Source organism: Mobula hypostoma, chromosome 14 (genome assembly GCF_963921235.1).
Source record: "Mobula hypostoma chromosome 14, sMobHyp1.1, whole genome shotgun sequence".
Taxonomy (NCBI): domain Eukaryota; kingdom Metazoa; phylum Chordata; class Chondrichthyes; order Myliobatiformes; family Myliobatidae; genus Mobula; species Mobula hypostoma.
This window is the reverse complement of record NC_086110.1, coordinates 41850140-41867845: the sequence shown is the minus strand read 5'-3', so window position 1 is coordinate 41867845 and position 17706 is coordinate 41850140. Positions and strand designations below refer to the sequence as shown.

The 17706-nt window shown below is 40.2% G+C and overlaps 1 protein-coding gene across 1 annotated transcript in view; it reads right to left on the bottom strand.

Moving 5' to 3' along the window:
* Positions 1-17706, bottom strand: part of jph3b (junctophilin 3b) — a 134232-nt gene that overhangs the window by 92530 nt on the left and 23996 nt on the right. The window contains exon 2 of the mRNA XM_063067001.1: positions 9035-9809. Within this exon, the coding sequence (XP_062923071.1) occupies positions 9035-9809 (775 nt within the window). The remainder of the gene's footprint in view (positions 1-9034; positions 9810-17706) is intronic.

Below are 17706 nucleotides of genomic sequence, written 5' to 3'. Positions count from 1 at the left end.
TCTCCTTCATGTGCTGCACCAGTGCAGAATGCAAAGAAAACTAGAGAAATCCAGGGAATCATTCAGGTCCCAGGAGGGAGGTTCGCAGCGGACAAGCACTGTAGATTATAAGATAGGAGATAGTAGACAACTGGAATTCGCTGGTAATTATCACATTTTGCTCATTGTTGTAATTGGTAGTCAGGGTTAGTTTCATACTATAGAAATGAGGATAGTGGGGTAGAGGGAAGTGTGAGGGAAACTCTAAACAGGAAGTAATAAGTAAAAAAAAGTTAATTAAAGGGGTTCCACCTGCATCAGGTTCTGAATTCCAAACTGGAGCCTGCTCAGCCAAACCTCTTAGATTGTGTAGCCCCAAAGCAAGCAGCATTCCAAAAACACAACAGACTACTTTTTAGATTAGATTAGATTCAACTTTATTGTCATTGTGCCGAGTACAGATACAAAGCCAATGAAATGCAGTTAGCATCTGACCAGAAATGCAAAAAATAGTGTTAGTTACAAAATAACTGCAAATAAAAAAAGTGCTACAGCACACAAATATAAAAGTGCTGAGACAGTACAATACGGATGCAATACTGCTCAGTGTTGTGATGAGAGGTTCAGCAGGGTCACAGCCTCAGGGAAGAAGCTCTTCCTGTGCCTGTTGATGCAGGAGCGGAGGCTCCTATAGCACCTACCGGATGGGAGGAGAGTAAAACGTCCATGGTTAGGGTGAGATGCATCCCTGATAATGCTTTTCGCCCTGCCCAGGCAGTGTTTATGGTAGATGTTCTCAATGGTGGGCAATTGGGTGCCGATAATCTGCTGATTTTCCAATCAATGTAACTAAAGCTCCAAACACACTAGGAATAATGTCTTCAGACACATATCTAACTTGGAAAACAAATGTACAAATGTACCCAGTAAGGTTTCAGAAAATAAATCCATTTAGAAATCATGAACTCTGGGAATTACTGATTTTTACATCCATTGTGTGGTAAAGGAAATGCCATTCACCCACATTTCTAGGCAATTGGGTTTTTGCTTATCAAAGAGATTCCAAAACTCATTGACTCTTTTAGATTCAAATTCTAACTTTTTAATTTAAGTTGCTTTGCTCTAAACAGTATTTATAGTGTAATAATGGTCCAGATGTTTATTCAGCCGAGGCACTGTTTAGTAATCCTAAATAATTGATAAAGGTTGTTAAATCTCAACGAGGATATTCCTCAGGGAGACCATTGAAAGAAGCAATAAAAGCTTAAAAAGAAAAGGAATATTATCTACCTTATTTACCTTGTTACTTCCACAGACAATGAAGGTCATTTCATCATTGAGAACCTGGCCAACAGATTTTTTAAAAATTGGACAGCCAACATAGCCAGCAGATCCAGTTCATTTTCAGGGCAGAACCTCATTAACTAGTGACTTGCATGCTCTAAACAGGCCTCCCTAGCTCAAAGCTGCTGTAACATGAGGGCACCCTGGAACTGAAAGAACAATTGTGGAAGGCATATTGCTTGGAGAGGTATGCAATAGTGGAGGTTAGAGGCCGTGGAACTAAGCAGAACATAAAATTAAAAGAAATTGAAGCAGGAGTCAGAATTCTGTCCCTCATTCCTATTCAATCTCTTAATGAGATCAGGGTCAATCTCTGGCTCAGCAACTTGTTCTTATACTAATCCTATATTGCATTTGCTCCCTGTTCCCAACCACATATTCTTAGATTCCTTTAATTTTTCAAAAATATATTTAAATCTGTTGAATATTTTTGGTACCTGAGGTTTGACAACCCAGTCGGCTAATGAATTCCAAAGATTCATCCCCTCTGTGTAAAGAAATATCTTCTCATTTCTGACCTACATCAATGATTTAGAGGAAGACATTGTGAATAACATCAGCAAGTTTGCTGATAATACTAAGCTGGGTGGCAGCGTGACATGTGATGAGGATGTTAGGAGTATTCAAGGTGACTTGGATAGGCTGGGTGAGTGGGCAGAAACTTGGCAGATGGCGTTTAATGTGAATAAGTGTGAGGTTATTCACTTTGGGAGCAAGAACAGGAAGGCAGATTATTATCTAAACGGTGTGGAGTTAGGTAGGGGAGAAATACAAAGAGATCTAGGAGTACTTGTTCATCAGTCTCTGAAGGTGAATGAGCAAGTGCAGCAGGCAGTGAAGAAGGCTAATGGAATGTTGGCCTTTATTACAAAGGGAATCGAGTACAAGAGCAAGGAAATCCTTTTGCATTTGTACAGGGCCCTGGTGAGACCACACCTGGAGTATTGTGTGCAGTTTTGGTCTCCAGGGTTAAGGAAGGACATCCTGGCTGTGGAGGAGGTGCAGCGTAGGTTCACTAGGTTAATTCCTGGGATGTCCGGACTGTCTTACGCAGAGAGGTTAGAGAGACCGGGCTTGTACACGCTGGAATTAAGGAGATTGAGGGGGGATCTGATTGAGACATATAAGATTATTAAGGGATTGGACAAGATAGAGGCAGGAAGTATGTTCCAGGTGCTGGAACAGTCCAGTACCAGAGAGCATGGTTTAAGAATAAGGGGTAGGTCATTTAGGACAGAGTTGAGGAGGAACTTCTTCTCCCAGAGAGTTGTGGAGGTGTGGAACGCACTGCCTCAGAAGGCAGTGGAGGCCAATTCTCTGGATGCTTTCAAGAAGGAGCTAGATAGGTATCTTATGGATAGGGGAATCAAGGGTTATGGGGACAAGGCAGGAACCGGGTATTGATAGTAGATGATCAGCCATGATCTCAGAATGGCGGTGCAGGCTCGAAGGGCCGAATGGTCTACTTCTGCACCTATTGTCCATTATCTATTACCTGAATGGTTTTGAAACTGTCACTCCAGCTCTAGATATTCCCACTGGGAAAAACATCAAAACTTGTGATCTTATGATACTGTACAACATATTTCATTCTTCTGAGGTCAAGAGAGTATAGGCCCAGTCTGCTTAATCTGTCCTCACATGGAAAACCATGCTGTACTCCAGGAGCCAGTGGAGATACCACAGAAAAATTACAGTTAAGAATGATGCAATCGACGATGTAAGCGATACCAGAACAACATACTAAGGTCATGTTATGGTACCATAATGGTTAAGAAATGATTACAGCCATGTGGACTATTGAGCCAAAGGTATGAGTTCAACTCCCACCATGGCAGCTGGATAGATTCAAATAAATAAATAGATCTGGAAATATTTACATCATCATGAAACTTCCCATCTGGTTCACTAATGTCCTTCAGGAAAGGGAATCTGCTGCCCTTACCTGGTCTGGTCCAGACACACCCATATGACTGATCCACAACTGCCTCCTCAGTACAGAGAAAATTAAAATAAATAATGATGTTGCTTTCGACAGCTCTACCTACCTCTGGTGAGTGAGTACGTTTTACAGAGGTTATTCCCGGTGGCTTTGCTAGGATGCTCTGGGAAAATGGGTGAGTGGTGAAAGTAATGACATATTTAAGGGCAGAACAAAGGGGTGAAGTGGCACTTTGAGAAAGTGGTTGATGGAAATTGTTTAAAAAGTGATCTTGGGTATGTTTATCAGATTCAGTTTTTGTTTCCCATCAGTTTCCCTGCCCACTCCCCCACCACGTCCTTCAAATCTGAAGAAATGTAGCCCAATGGGAAATACGAGAGAGTTAATAGGCAACCTCTGTGGGTGAGTGTGTGGCAGGTCACATGATTGTTCATAGAGTCCTCTGATTAATTCCTTTACAAATGTTACCTGGAGCTGTTTCTGACACTCCTTCTTGTCTACCATTTAGTTAAAATCTTTCACTTTACAATTTAACAGGAGAAGAAAATGTGACCAGCAGGGAATAGTCTGAAATTCAGCAGTGTGGATGTGAAAGTCAAGAAATAGCTGGACCAACTGATGAGACACTGTTGTTCAAATGCACTTGAGAAATTGCTGTTCAGAAAATTCAAACAATGGCAGCCAGAGTGCACAATGACAACCTCCTCCCTCCCCTCCCGTTGTGTCCTACTTCTTCGCTCTTTCCTCTCATACTCTTGTTCCAGAGACAGCCCCACCAGATTGTCAATGATCGGAATGAAACTGCTTTAGCCGCAGTCATAAGCAGCACAGCTCTAATGTAACTTTATCAGTAAACAAAACTAACAGAATGCAGAAAATTATTAACAAACATATCCAGAGATAACCCAGTTGCTTAAAAAAGCAAAGCAGCAATTGATGAATGTGGATCAGTGTTTTAAGCTGTATCACTGAAGGATCACTGCAAGAGTCGGGGTTTTGGGTAGCACTGCCTTATAAGAACATAAGGAAATAGGAGCAGTAATGGGTCACTTGGTGCCTCATACCTGCTCCACAAGTCAATGTGATCACGGCAGATTATCGCCAGTCTTTATCTCCTCTACTGTGCCAATTACAGAGAGACGTCAATTCAAAGTTCAAAGTTCAAAGTAAATTTATTATCAAAGTACATATATGTCACCATATACAACCCTGAGATTCGTTTTCTTGCAGGCATACTCAATAAATCCATAGAATAATAACCATAACAGAATCAATGAAAGGGCGCAACATGATCTTTCAAAACAACTATCTTCTTCCTCGTCAGCTTTCCTCAGTCTAGCCTCCACAACCCCACAGGACCGATATAAATGTCTGCAAATTGTAACTGTGTGTCCAGATGTCAGATTCTCCCATTTGCAGAAACACTTTGACATACACCCTGTCATGCGCGCTTAGCATCATATATATTTCATTAAGATGATCCCTTGTTTTCTAGAAAAGAATTCTTATAAAAAGATTGGAACATTACCATTTCACATAAGATTCAGCACAAATGAAGATGCCTCCAAAGTGTGACGAACATACAAAGGAAGCTGCACTTCTGCATCCAGATGAGTGAGTACGTGTGCACCACCCACCATGATTTGTATTTATATTTGTGATTCGTTAAGTTCAACTTTGTTAGCTATAAAGCACTCCTGAGGAATACCAAGGCTGTTAAAAGAGTTTTAAGAATATGTCAATCAAATTGCTTTACTTTCTCTTCCAGCCCGTCGTGCTATTTATGCTCTACTTTCTGGCACTGAAACATTTCAAGGATAAAATGATGAAAATGTTGGAAAGATTGAAAGGGCAGGCAGCATCATTAGAAAGGGACACAAAGTTCATGTCTTCCTCAGAACTGGGAGAGAAAGAAAATTTATTGAGAAGTAGGCAGAAGGATGGATTGGACAAAAAACATGTTCCTGATTGGACGAGGCCAGGGTTGCCATGGGGATAAACTGTGGACAGCATCAGGTCAATGGGGAAGTTAGACAAGAAAGAGGGACAGGAAGAGGGTCGGTAAGGGGTTAAGATGGTAGATTACCAGCAGACGTGATAAAGAAAGCAGGTTTGCTGAATTCATCTGCTGATTCTGGAGGACTACAGGGTGATGAGATGTGGTTCCTCAATTTTATATTGAGCACTGATGAAGGGCATTCTACTCTTTCTCTTTCCACAGACGCTGCCTGACCTGCTGAGTGTTGCCAGCATTTACTGCTTTCATTTCAGATTTCTACTTTCTGCGGTCTTTTAATTTTCACACATGAAAGCTGATAAAAGGAAGTGACAACTGAACACCTAGTAAATAATAATAAGATTAGCGAGAATCAACACAGATTTATAAAGAGAAATCACATTTGACAAATCTGTTAAATATTTTTCAGCTTATAATCCACAGAATAAATGAGGGTAAACCAATTGATCTGGCATATTTGGAAGAGATTATTAAAATGATTGTGCTAGTATGAGGCACAATCTACCAGCATGGATTAAGAGAGCCCCTGACAAGAAGCTGTCATAATAACACACTGTTTCAGCTGGGTCCTGAAGACAATACCCTGCCTCCAGACACTAGCACCTGTTAGATTACAAAATGATCCGAGTTCAAGTCTATAAAGATGTCCACATCAACAGGCCCATGACAGGCTGAAGCACCTTCAATAACTCCAAAAGACTGAGGTAGGGTAAATACTGAAAGGCTTTTATTCGCTGTACAATACGACTTCCATGCTGAGTGTCTGCCCCCCGGACTGAGTGGGGGGGGGGGGCAAGGCGAAATCACCTTTATTCAGGATCTGTGGGAGGAGCCACAGGGGCAGTCAGCAGAGGGGCGTGTCCAGACAGGTAACCCAGTTACAACATATATATGGTTTACCACACAGGCACTGTTCAAATTTGGCCTTGCCACTGCCAAATCTGTTATCTCAATCAACCTGGCTGCAAAACAACAGCTTCAAAAGAAACTTTGCTGCAAGAAAATCAATGCTGTATACCTCGAGGACCCCACAAAGGAAAATGCTTTTCAAACAGTAACTTGCAGATAACTAGATGACTCCCAAACAAGAGAAGCTGTGAAGCATCCACAGCATCTGGACTGCATAGAGATATCTGTGATATCCCGGTTTGAAGGATGTTTTGAGTGCTTACAAAGAACTGTATGATAGAAAAATGCGTGAACCTTCCAGTGTGCTCGCTGTCTTCCCGATTCTGGTAAGTGAAACTACTCTGTACATATATTATTTCTACTTTATATAGACTGTGTATTTATCATATCATTCCTGCTTTTACTATATGTTATTGTTATTTTAGGTTTTATGGGTTATTTGGTATGATTTGGTAGGTTATTTTTCGGGTCTGGGAATGCTCAAAAATTTTTCCCATATAAGTGAACAGTAATTGCTTCTTCACCTTACACCATTTTGGCTTACGAAAGGTTTCATAGGAATGCTCTACTTTCGGATAGTGGGGGAAACCTGTACCCTGTTTTCTGTGGCTTCACAACAGATGCATTCACAGTGCAGATTCCGAAGTCAACCAAGGCTGCATCTTCAACAACACAACTTCTTATAGCTGCAGTTTTGCACCTCATTGTTATCCACAGTGAACTTTCCACTGGAGTGGAGCTAATCTACAGGACAAACAGGAAATTGTTCAACCTAATATGGTCTCACTTCCTAAAGTCATTAACTACAAGATTATTCATAACTACATAGAAGACCACTTCAGCCCATCGGCTCTGCCACTAATTTGTCTATCTAAATATCAATCAGTTAAATAAACGTCCATTCTGTCTTATCATTTTCCCTCTTCTGATCATAATTGGAGCTATACTCCTATGACTGGTGTTTGTGTGTTCTGTCCCTCCTGACTTTTTTACCCTGCACTAAAACCCCATTCTTTCAATAACCCCTCACAGTGCCATCCCCCAACCTCACCCACTGCATTTCATTAACTTATCTAGAGGCCTAGTTATTTTATTCAGTTTTTTGGTTCTTTCTTCTAGCAAAGTTCAAGTAATGCCATTCTAATGGAACCAGTGTTAGTATTAATGCCCATGACGTAAAACATTTTGCTCCTATAACAATCTTTAAAGCATACATTCAAATCACTAGTCCAGAGTTCTGCTTTGTGGTTCTGCTTTTTTAATTTAGATGCTAGTTGCTTTACTCCATCAGTGGAATCTTCCTGTTAATTCTCTCTGTGTTGTTGGCTCTCACACAGACAACCACAACTTGATCTCTCCAATCCAATTTCCTCTCCAGCCCCAAGGGAATGTTCTTAAATTTAGCTCCAGGTGGACAAAGCAGCTTTTTGGACATTCTCACAGTTGTACATGACAGTATCTATTCCCTAGTCATATTGTCCTTACTCTTTTTCACTCTACCAGACGGAATGCCCCTCTGCACCACAGTCAGTACATTCACTCATTCTGTTATTATTCTCACAGGCTGTAAGGATTTTGTATGTGCTGGACAAGTTCAAAACTCCTTCCAGTTTCACTAATAGTCACAATCTCTGCATGATCAATTCTGCAGTAATAATTCTAAGAGGTATGATCGCCTCTTGAAACCAAATGTTCAGATATCTTTCTTAGTGCATTGCAGTATCAGAATTTTGGACTCCAGGTACTTCCTGTAGATTTGATTGTTATGGACATCATTAGGTTAGAGAAAGCAGCTTTTGATGAATAAAGCAAACTCACCTGCATTATTCTGTGCTAAAGCATCAAGAAATATTTTCTTCATTGGTAAAGACAGTGACCCAGTCCGCATGAAGTAAGATTTCAAGTGTTCTAATTAGGAGCCTGATAAAATACTTAATATTTCTAGTCCCTAAGTAGAAACTTGTGTTGAGATTTAATCTGTAACATCACTTACTGTTTTGGCTTCTTTTTACCAGTAGTTTAACCTCTTAGCAAACATTAGTGATTGAGGTGAAAATTGGTGAATGAGACATACAAATGATTGTTATTTACATAAACCAATGGGGGGAAAACATGTCAGCTTCAAGCTGAATAATAATCAAATGCACATAAATCATTAAGGTCATATTAGTTTCAGAATTCAGCTGGGGCTGAGGTTAAGGGCATAAAGAGCAAATGTATTTGATTTTATTTCCCTGATTCCAGAGAGGATCATTAGCAGCTGAATGTAAAATTACAATTTATTTCAGAAGTTGAGAAAAAGTTAAACTCCAGATGTTGCTAGGACAGGTAGTGTTAATCTTTTCTGAACTTTACCTCTCCTATCAGTTTGTGTTCCTTTTTGTTATCTTTTGCCAAAATCCTTCTGTTATCCTGAAATACTGAAATGTTGCTGTTGCCTCTCTCTACTTTCCAATATTACTAACTGCATTCTTCATTCCAAATCTCAGAGTCTCAGACTAACTCCCTTGGCATTTTCTTCCCCTTCTGAACCCATCCAGGGAAAATGAAGTGGTCTAGTACCACGTGGTCAATTTTACATTAACTATGGGTTCAAGGGCCAGCTTGGCCATCATCTACTCCACCTTCATGACTGTCAGAATTTAGAATCCATGTAGCATCATTTCTAATCAACTATTTATATTGTACACTAAGTCTTGATAGATATATTTTGTGCACAATCCCTTCAACTAAAGATGCCCATTTCTTTGCCATCAATGTTCATATTGTCTACATGAACTTATATTTATCAAAGGTTATTGCAAATTCCACTATTTGAAATGAATGAACAGCCAGCTTCCTACCTGGATGCAGAAATCTCAGCTTTCTGTTTGGCAATAGCTGCAGCCCGTTCAGCTGCTTCCACTGCCCTATCCACTTTCTCTCGAATCTTACTTGTCCGTAGAGGAATCAGGTTCTTCCTCTTCCCACTCACCAATACATTTTGTTTATATTTTCCCTCTTCTTTTGTTCCATCTGGAAAGGTTGTACATCCATAACCATGTCTCTTGTTGCTGAGCCATTCCCCTTCGAATTTCAGGCCATCAGATCGGTGGCTTAACCCAAAGCCGGAGCGTTTGTCATTCTTCCATTCTCCCACATACACTTCTGTTGTCGTTGCGTCTATGTCGTCTTCAATGACAGACAAATCTGTTTCCCCTTCACCAAAACTAATTGTGGAGTTGATGTCACTGGCCGTGGAGCTGACTGTACTCATTCCAGCTTCACTTCGGAATGAGCTCTGCTTGCTTCTTTGGCTGGCCAAGGAACTTTTGGATTCGGATTTCCGGAGTTTCAGCCCACTCAAAAGGGATCTGCGAAAGATTCCCTTTTTTTTGTTTTTGGCTGTAAGTAGATCATTGTCACTATGCATAGTGAGAACAAAGCCCCCCCTTGACCCTGCAGGGCTGCCAGCTGGAGTGTCTGGGTGCATTGCTGTACCATTACTGTGTTCACTTCTTAGAGAGTTAATAGAAGTTCTAAGAGGAGACCTGATAACAGCAGCCATCCCATAGGGAACACTTTGACGCACACCATACCCATGTCGCATTCCTCCAACCCATTGACCTTGGTAGGTACCTGTAACAGAGAAGACATAGTGTAAATGTTAAACAAATAACCTTCACTTTCAAAGAGGAATACATCCAAATAAACTGAATATTTTAGTTTGATAAAATATTATAAATACTGCCCATCCCAATTTTGAAAGGAAAAGCTTCTTCCTTTCAACTAAGTCGAAACTTTACACAATGGAAATGAACTTGGAAGAGCTCAAAGATACCTGATGTCATATGACGAAACATTGAACAAACTATAGGTTTCTAACCATTGTTCAGAAGATTGATTGAAAAATGTATGATCTTAAGGGGTCATGACAGGGGTGATTGTGGAAAGGATGAATCCTCTTGTGGAATGATCTAAACCTTGGTGTCACTCTTAAAAATAATCCATATAAGACAAAAAGATAACAGACTTTCTTTCTCTCGGAGGGTTGTGAGTCTTTGGAATTCTCTTCTTCAAATGTCAGTGAATATTTTTATGACAGAGTTTAATAAAATTCTGATAAGAAAAGGAGTGAAAGTTAACCAGGGTTTTGGAAGTGCTGAGTGAGGTTACAGTCTGAATGGCTGAGCAGGCTTGATAAACCTACTCTTGTTCTTAATTTCGATGTCAGATTATTTGTAAGCAAACAAAAACAGTGAACGGAAAATACTGGAAATGTAAAACAAAACAGAGAACTGTAAAGTAAGAAACGATGTTGAAAATACTGAATACATCTTGTAGCATTCGGCAGGGAAAAACAGAGTTGATTTTTCAGTTTGATAACCTTAATCAAAACTTGTATCAGAGAAATATGAAACTTACAGCAAGTCATCCAGGGAAATCAAAAACTTATTTTGTCTTTGTTTATATACAGATGTCTCACTTTACAATATGATTTTAAAATGGAATGTGGTTTAGGCTAAAAGTAAAACAGAAAATGTTGGAAATATTCAACCAGTCAAATAACATTAATGTAGGGAGAGAGAGTTAAGTTTTTGGTGCTAATTTAAAAGTTTGAAAACTTGGTTAATCAATTGGAAAAATGTAATACCATCCAGGCTATTGTTTGGACAACAGATTCAACAGACACTGCAAATCTTGAGCAACACACACACAAAATGCTAGAGGAACTGAACAAGTCAGGCAGTATCTATGGAGGGGAATAAAGAGTTGACCTTTTGAGAAGGACCTTGGCCCAAAATGTCAAAGTAAATTTATTATCAAAATATATATACATCCTTATATACTACCTTGAGATTCATTTTCTGAGAACATGAGAACTGAGAACATGAATTGTAGAGTCCTTGAAAGTGAGTCTGTAGGTTGTGGAGTCAGTTCAGAGTTGAGGTGAGTGAAGTTATCCATGCTGGTTTAGGAACTTGACAGCTGAAGGGTAATAACTGTCTGCAGTAATAATTTACCACAATTTACTTCAGAAAAGGTGTTATTAGTAATGCTTTTAGTCGAATTTCTTGCCTTTCGAACTACCAGTAAGGCGTGGTATGCCTTCAGTAGCAACATCTTAAACCAGAAGTGATTCTCAATACTTGCAATTTTCTTTATATTATTTTATTTTTCTCCTCTTAGTTCCATATAATATTTTCCAGTTTATTGTGGTATAAAGTTTTCCTCACTTAAAAATCATTTAAATACTGCGAACGCTAGAAGTGTGGAGACTACTGGAAACATTCAACCGTCCAGGCAGCAGCTGCGGAAAGAGAAACAGATTTGACGTTTCAAATCCAAATTCTCCATCAGAATTGGGGAAAAATGAAAAAAACATGTCTTCAGTAGCTGTGAGGGTGGGAGAGGGATTGGTAGGACAAAAGGAGTATCTCGGATAGGGTGAGATGAACTTAGTTAATATGGCAGTTAGAAAAGATTCTGTTTCTTTGTCCATGTTACATATTGCTAACATAATCCAATTAAATTATTGCATTTCCAATCAGCAATACATAACACACAGAAACATAATCTTTTCTAAATATCACATTAACTCATTTGATCTCACCCATCAGAGATATTCCATTTGTTATACTCATTCGTTTTCCACTTCTCCATAACTGAAAACTAACTTGTTATTTCTTTTCCATTCCCAATTCTATAAATTGGTTTTGGAGCTGGAACATTAACTGGCTGTGCCACTATTCCCAACGTATAGACAGACACTAAAGGCCACGGCACCAGTGTTAACGACTGAAGAGGATGGTCAAGGCAGGTGGAGGAGCACCTACAAGGATAGCTTCGAGTCAGTAGACCGGACAATATTCAGGGATTCATCTTCAAGTCTGAACAAATACACCACAGTTGTCACCAACTTCATTAAAACCTGTGTGGATGAGTGTGTGCCTTTAAGAACATACCAGACATACCCAAACCAAAAGCCATGGATGAACCTAGAGATTCATAGTCCGCTGAGAGCTAGGTCTGTGGCATTCAAGACTGGTGATCCAGACAACAAGTCCAGGTACAACCTACAGAAGGCTATTTTAAGAGCAAAAAGAAACAATTTCATTTGAAGTTAGAGACAGAATCGGATGCACATCAGCTCTGGAAGGGTTTGCAAGCCATTACTTCCTACAAAGTGAAACCCTAACATCATAAATGGCTGTCATGCTTCACTCACAGATGAGCTAAATGTCTTTTATACGTGCTTTGAAGGGGAGAATGAAACCACACCTGTGTGAATCCCTGCAGCATCTGGTGACCCTGTAATCTCTGTCTCGGAGGCCAAAGGGTCAGGCAATGATGGTGCACCTGGTAGGGCACTGACAACCTGTCCCAACCAACTGGCAAGAGTGTTCAAGGACATCTTCAATCTCTCACTGCTGCATCCAGAGGTTCCATCTGCTTCAAAAGGGTGACAATCATGCCAGTGCCCAAGAAGAGCAGGGTGAACTGTCTCAATGACTATCGGCCAGTGGCACTCATATCTACTGTGATGAAGTGCTTGAGAGGTTGATCAAAGCCAGAATCAACTCCTGCCTAAGCAAGGACCTGGACCCACTGTAATTTGCCTATCACCACAATAGGTTTACATTGGATATCATCTCACTCCACTTTGGATCACCTGGATGACAGCAATATCTACTTCAGGCTGCTGTTTATTTATTACAGCTTGACGTTCAAGACCATCGTACCCTCAGCCCTAATCAACAAGCTCCAAAACCTGGGCCTCTGTGCCTCCTTCTGCAATTGGATACTTGACTTCCTCCTCAGGGGACAATAGTCAGTGTCGATCAGAAATAACATCTCCTCCTTGCTGACAATCCTCCAGGATGTGTGCTTGGCCCACTGCTCTACTCTCTCTACACAACAACTACGTGGCGAAGCACAGCTCACACACCCTCTATAAATTTGCTAATGACAGAACTATTGTTGACAGAATTTCAAATGGTGACAAGGAAGTGTACAGGAGTGAGCTAGATCAGCTGGGTGGGTGGTGTCAAAACAACAACCTTGCACTCATCATTAGTAAGACCAAGGAATTGATGGTGAATGTCAGGAAGGAGAAGTCGAGGGAACACAGACCAATCTCCACTGAGGGATCAGCAGTGGAAAGGGTGCGCAGTTTCAAGTTCCTGGGCATCGACATCTCTGAAGATCTATCCTTTGCCCAACATATTGATGCAGTTATAAAGAAGACATGACAACAGCTATATTTCATTAGGAGTTTGAGAATATTTAGTACATCAGCAAAAACATTCATAAATTTCTACAGATGTACTGCGGAGAGCACTCTAACTGGTTGCATCACTGTCTGGTATGGAGAAGCAACTGCACAGGATCAGACAAAGCTGCAAACTCAACCAGCTCCATCATGGGCACTAGCCTGCCCAGCATTGAGAACATCTTCAAAAGGCAATGCCTCAAAAAGGTGGCATCTTTCATTAAGGACCCCCTGTCACCCAGGAGTCCTGATGAAGGGTTTCAGCCCGAAACGTCGACTGTTTATTCATTTCCAAAGATGCCCCTGACCTGCTGAGTTCCTTCAGCATTTTGTGTGCTTTGCCTTGGGTTTCCAGCGTCTGCAGATTTTCTCTTGTTTGTGATCCTAACCCGTGCCATGTTTTAGGGTCAACATACAGACCAACTTAATTCTTAGAGCTAAAAACTCTCTAAATCTGTCAAATATCAGTGCTCCAAAAATCTTCAGCTGGACTCCACCAGGTGATTGAAACCTCCACACTGACCCTTCAGGAGTTTAAGATTAATCAATCAGGATATTTGGGAGACAACCTAGTCAATGTGGCTATTTTTCTGGTGCTTATAACTTGATGGCTGCCTGAAATGTACACAAGTCTGTTGCTCCATAGCCTGCAAACATCACCAGCTCAGAGCTCTGGTTATGTTGTAGTCATCATCTTTCCTTTAAGCACGGTTTCCCATTCTGGGGTCGACAGACCCCTCCATTAATGGTAGGGGACCATGGCATAAATAAAGTTTGGGAACCCCTGCTTTAAAGGTAGTTAGATAAACCTGGTATTTATACAACTACCATCAAAGTTGCTGGTGAACGCAGCAGGCCAGGCAGCATCCCTAGGAAGAGGTGCTGCCTGACCTGCTGCGTTCACCAGCGACTTTGATGTGTGTTGCTTGAATTTCCAGCATCTGCAGAATTCCTGTTGTTTGCATTTATACAACTCTCAACTTTGAAAATTCTTTGCCACCACCCTTCTGATGTTGATTGTCATGTTTGTGGGGGATGGAAACTCCCCACAGAGTGGGACACAGGAAATTTCTAGGCTGTGTAGAGAAACTATATTTGTTTAAACTGCTGTGATAATTAACTTTGCTGTTCTCAAACACCAGATGTTCCTTTAGCTATCTGTAACTCAAGGAGAGGTATGTGCTAAGGGGACTACCAGGCACTTTCAGCATTTAAGCAAACAATTATATTGATTTAGCATAATTTCCATTTACTTGCCAGCTTTATGAGGATACACATGTGATGAAAATATAAATATCAATTGCTTCAAGTGCAACTGGAATTTCTTCAATCTTCCACATTAGTTTAAACATAACTTCAATCATTTTGGGCCTAAGCTTCACACATAAACTGCTCATGACCCCTGTTTAAAATAATGATTAGTGTAAGTTTTTTATCCATTCTGACCTTTGTGGTGCTTTAAGAAGGGTCAAATTTGGACATTCGATACTGGTTCGATACAACTTTTTATTCATGTTCAGAGTTTTTAAATCAAGATGGGGAACTAGACAATCATATTAAAAAGATACAGATTTGGTGATATACCTATTAAAAACTGCATTAAGAAAACTGTAACAGTTTATTACAAAGAGACTAAAAGAAACAAATCCACTTTATTATGCCAACATATTGTTCTGTTTCAATCTGTTAGCATTTTTGTAATTATTCAGATTGATTTTAGCACAAAAAACATAAATTGTAATCTTATTTTCTAACTTCTAACTCAATTTGCATCCAATTTCCTGATTATAGCCGAAGTGACTTTTCTTAGATCATTTTACTTTTTGTTTTTGGAAAAAGAATCTACTTACAAGAATCAGAAATAAATAGTTTGAGAGACTTGATTGAATTTGTTTTTCAATGCATTACTTGGATTGAATAAAAACGGGAAAAGGCAGACAAGCAAAATTATTATTGGTAATCTATTTTGATAAGTTTATGAACTCTAATAGCTTCAATAAAATGCTGATTGACTGGTTCTGGGGTTTACGTACATTTATGAGAGGTAACATTCCTAACCATGAACTATGAATGACAGCTATCATTGATTGCACTGCATTTAGTCTGGACGATATTTAAACTGATGTGCTGACTGTTAATGTTCTTTGCTGAACATTAAATTTTATCTAACTGCTGGCAAATGCTGATTATACGTAGATAATACTTTTCTAAACCCAGACTCTTTTGAAAGTACATTGGATTTGAAGTCAGGTTCAGAAAATTAACATTTACAAAAGACAACAGGGGTGATCAGTACCATTCAGAAACTCCATGCATTTAGATCCTTTACAACATGACATGGTTCCAGGAATCCAGGTAGGCCTGATGGACCCAAAAGCAAGAAAACTTCAACAGCTTGCAGCTCAGCTGTAAAAGCTGAGCACTGGTCACAAACGTCTTAAAAATTCAAAAATAAGCAACTACAACTTTCCTAACAACTTTTTTGATGCCAGAGGGAGTACCTTGTAGGGAAAGAAGAGTTAATGAATTCTCTTTTCAGGAAGTGAATTGCGTTTTACTCTTTGGTGAAAATTTATTCCAAGGTGGCTGTCGGATTTGCTGTTAAATTAATCATCTACAATGCACTTCACACCTTGGGTGGCACAGAGATGCAGCTAATAGAGCTGCTACCTCACCCCTTCAGCAGCTGGGGCTCAATCCAGACCACGGGTGCTGTCTGAGTGGAGTTTCCACATTCTCCCAATGACTGTGTAGGTCTCACCCAGGCACTCTATTTGCACCCCCCCCCCCCAACATTACAAAGATATGTGGCTTGGTAGGTTATTTGGATACTGTAAGTTGTCCCTAGTAGGAAGTGTAGGAATTTTGGGGAAGTTCATAAGAACATGGAGAGAATTAAAATGGGGTGAGTGGATGGGGCAACTGTAACGAAAATCAGTTTCCCTCAGGATCAATAAAGTATGACTATGACTATCACTAGTATAGATGGGAACTTGATTGTCAGAATGGACATGGGCTGAAGGGTCTGTGTCTGTTCTACACGACTTGTGGTTCAGTTTTATAGCAGGTTTTAAATCTGTATTGTCAGTATATCTATGGTGGATGAATGACAGTAACTTCCAGGACAAGGTAATGCTCACAATTATTTCAACCCAGGCACCTCTGATAGCAAGGCAACGATGGGGCTTACTTACCCAGCTTTGGTTTTACTTGTGTTTGATGAGGTTTCCAGAGGATTATGAAATACTAGGTGGATACAAATCACACTCCTGCAATCATCACTAAGAACATAATTAATTACAGCAAACCAGCAGATTTATGAGAGGAGAGTCATGTTTACCAATTTGACAGAATATTTTGATGAGGTAACATCCCGGAATAAGAAGGCACAGCAGCATCTCCACTTCCTGAGGAGGTTGAGGCAAGCAAGGCTCCCCTTCCCTATCTGAACTGAATTTTACCGGAGCACCATTCAGAGCGTCCTGACATGCTGTATCTCCATCTGGTATGGGAGCAGCAGAGCATTGGACTGGAAGTCCCTATAAAGGGCTGTGAGAATGGCCAAGAGGATCACAGGGGTCTCCTTTCCATCCATCGGGGACCTTTATCATGAGTCCTGCATCCACACGGTCCTTTGAATTATTAAGGATCCCACCCATCCATCCAGCACCCTCTTTGACATTCTACCATCGGGCAAGAGATTCTGGTGCATAAAGACAAGAATATCAGGAAGGGAAGCAGCTACTTCCCTCAGGCCATTAGGCTTCTGAACTCCCTGCCACACTGTATTCAAAGTGTCACTGGATAACTTGCACAGTACCCTACAATATTTAGTTTATGCACTTTATTTGTGCATAATTCATTTGTAGACTTAATTCTTCCTTTCCTGTTATTGTGTTATATGTGTGTTATGTGTACTACTGTGCTTTAACCCTGGTCCAGAGAAACATTGCTTCATTTGGTGGTATACATGTATATAATTAAGCAACAATAAACTTGACTAGATATAGAGTTGATGAGAATAATGCAGTCAATGCAGTATATAGACTTCCAAAAGGTTTCTGATGAATCCTGACGAAGGGTTTCAGCCCAAAAAATTGACTGTTTATTTCCCTCCAACTTTTGCCTGACCTACTGAGTTCCTCCACAGTTTGTGTGTTTTGCCTTTGATGAGGTTTATCAGCAACATTGAAGCTCATGGAATAAAAAGATCATCGAATGCATTAACACAAAGTTGCCTAAGTAACAAATGGTCATGGTGAA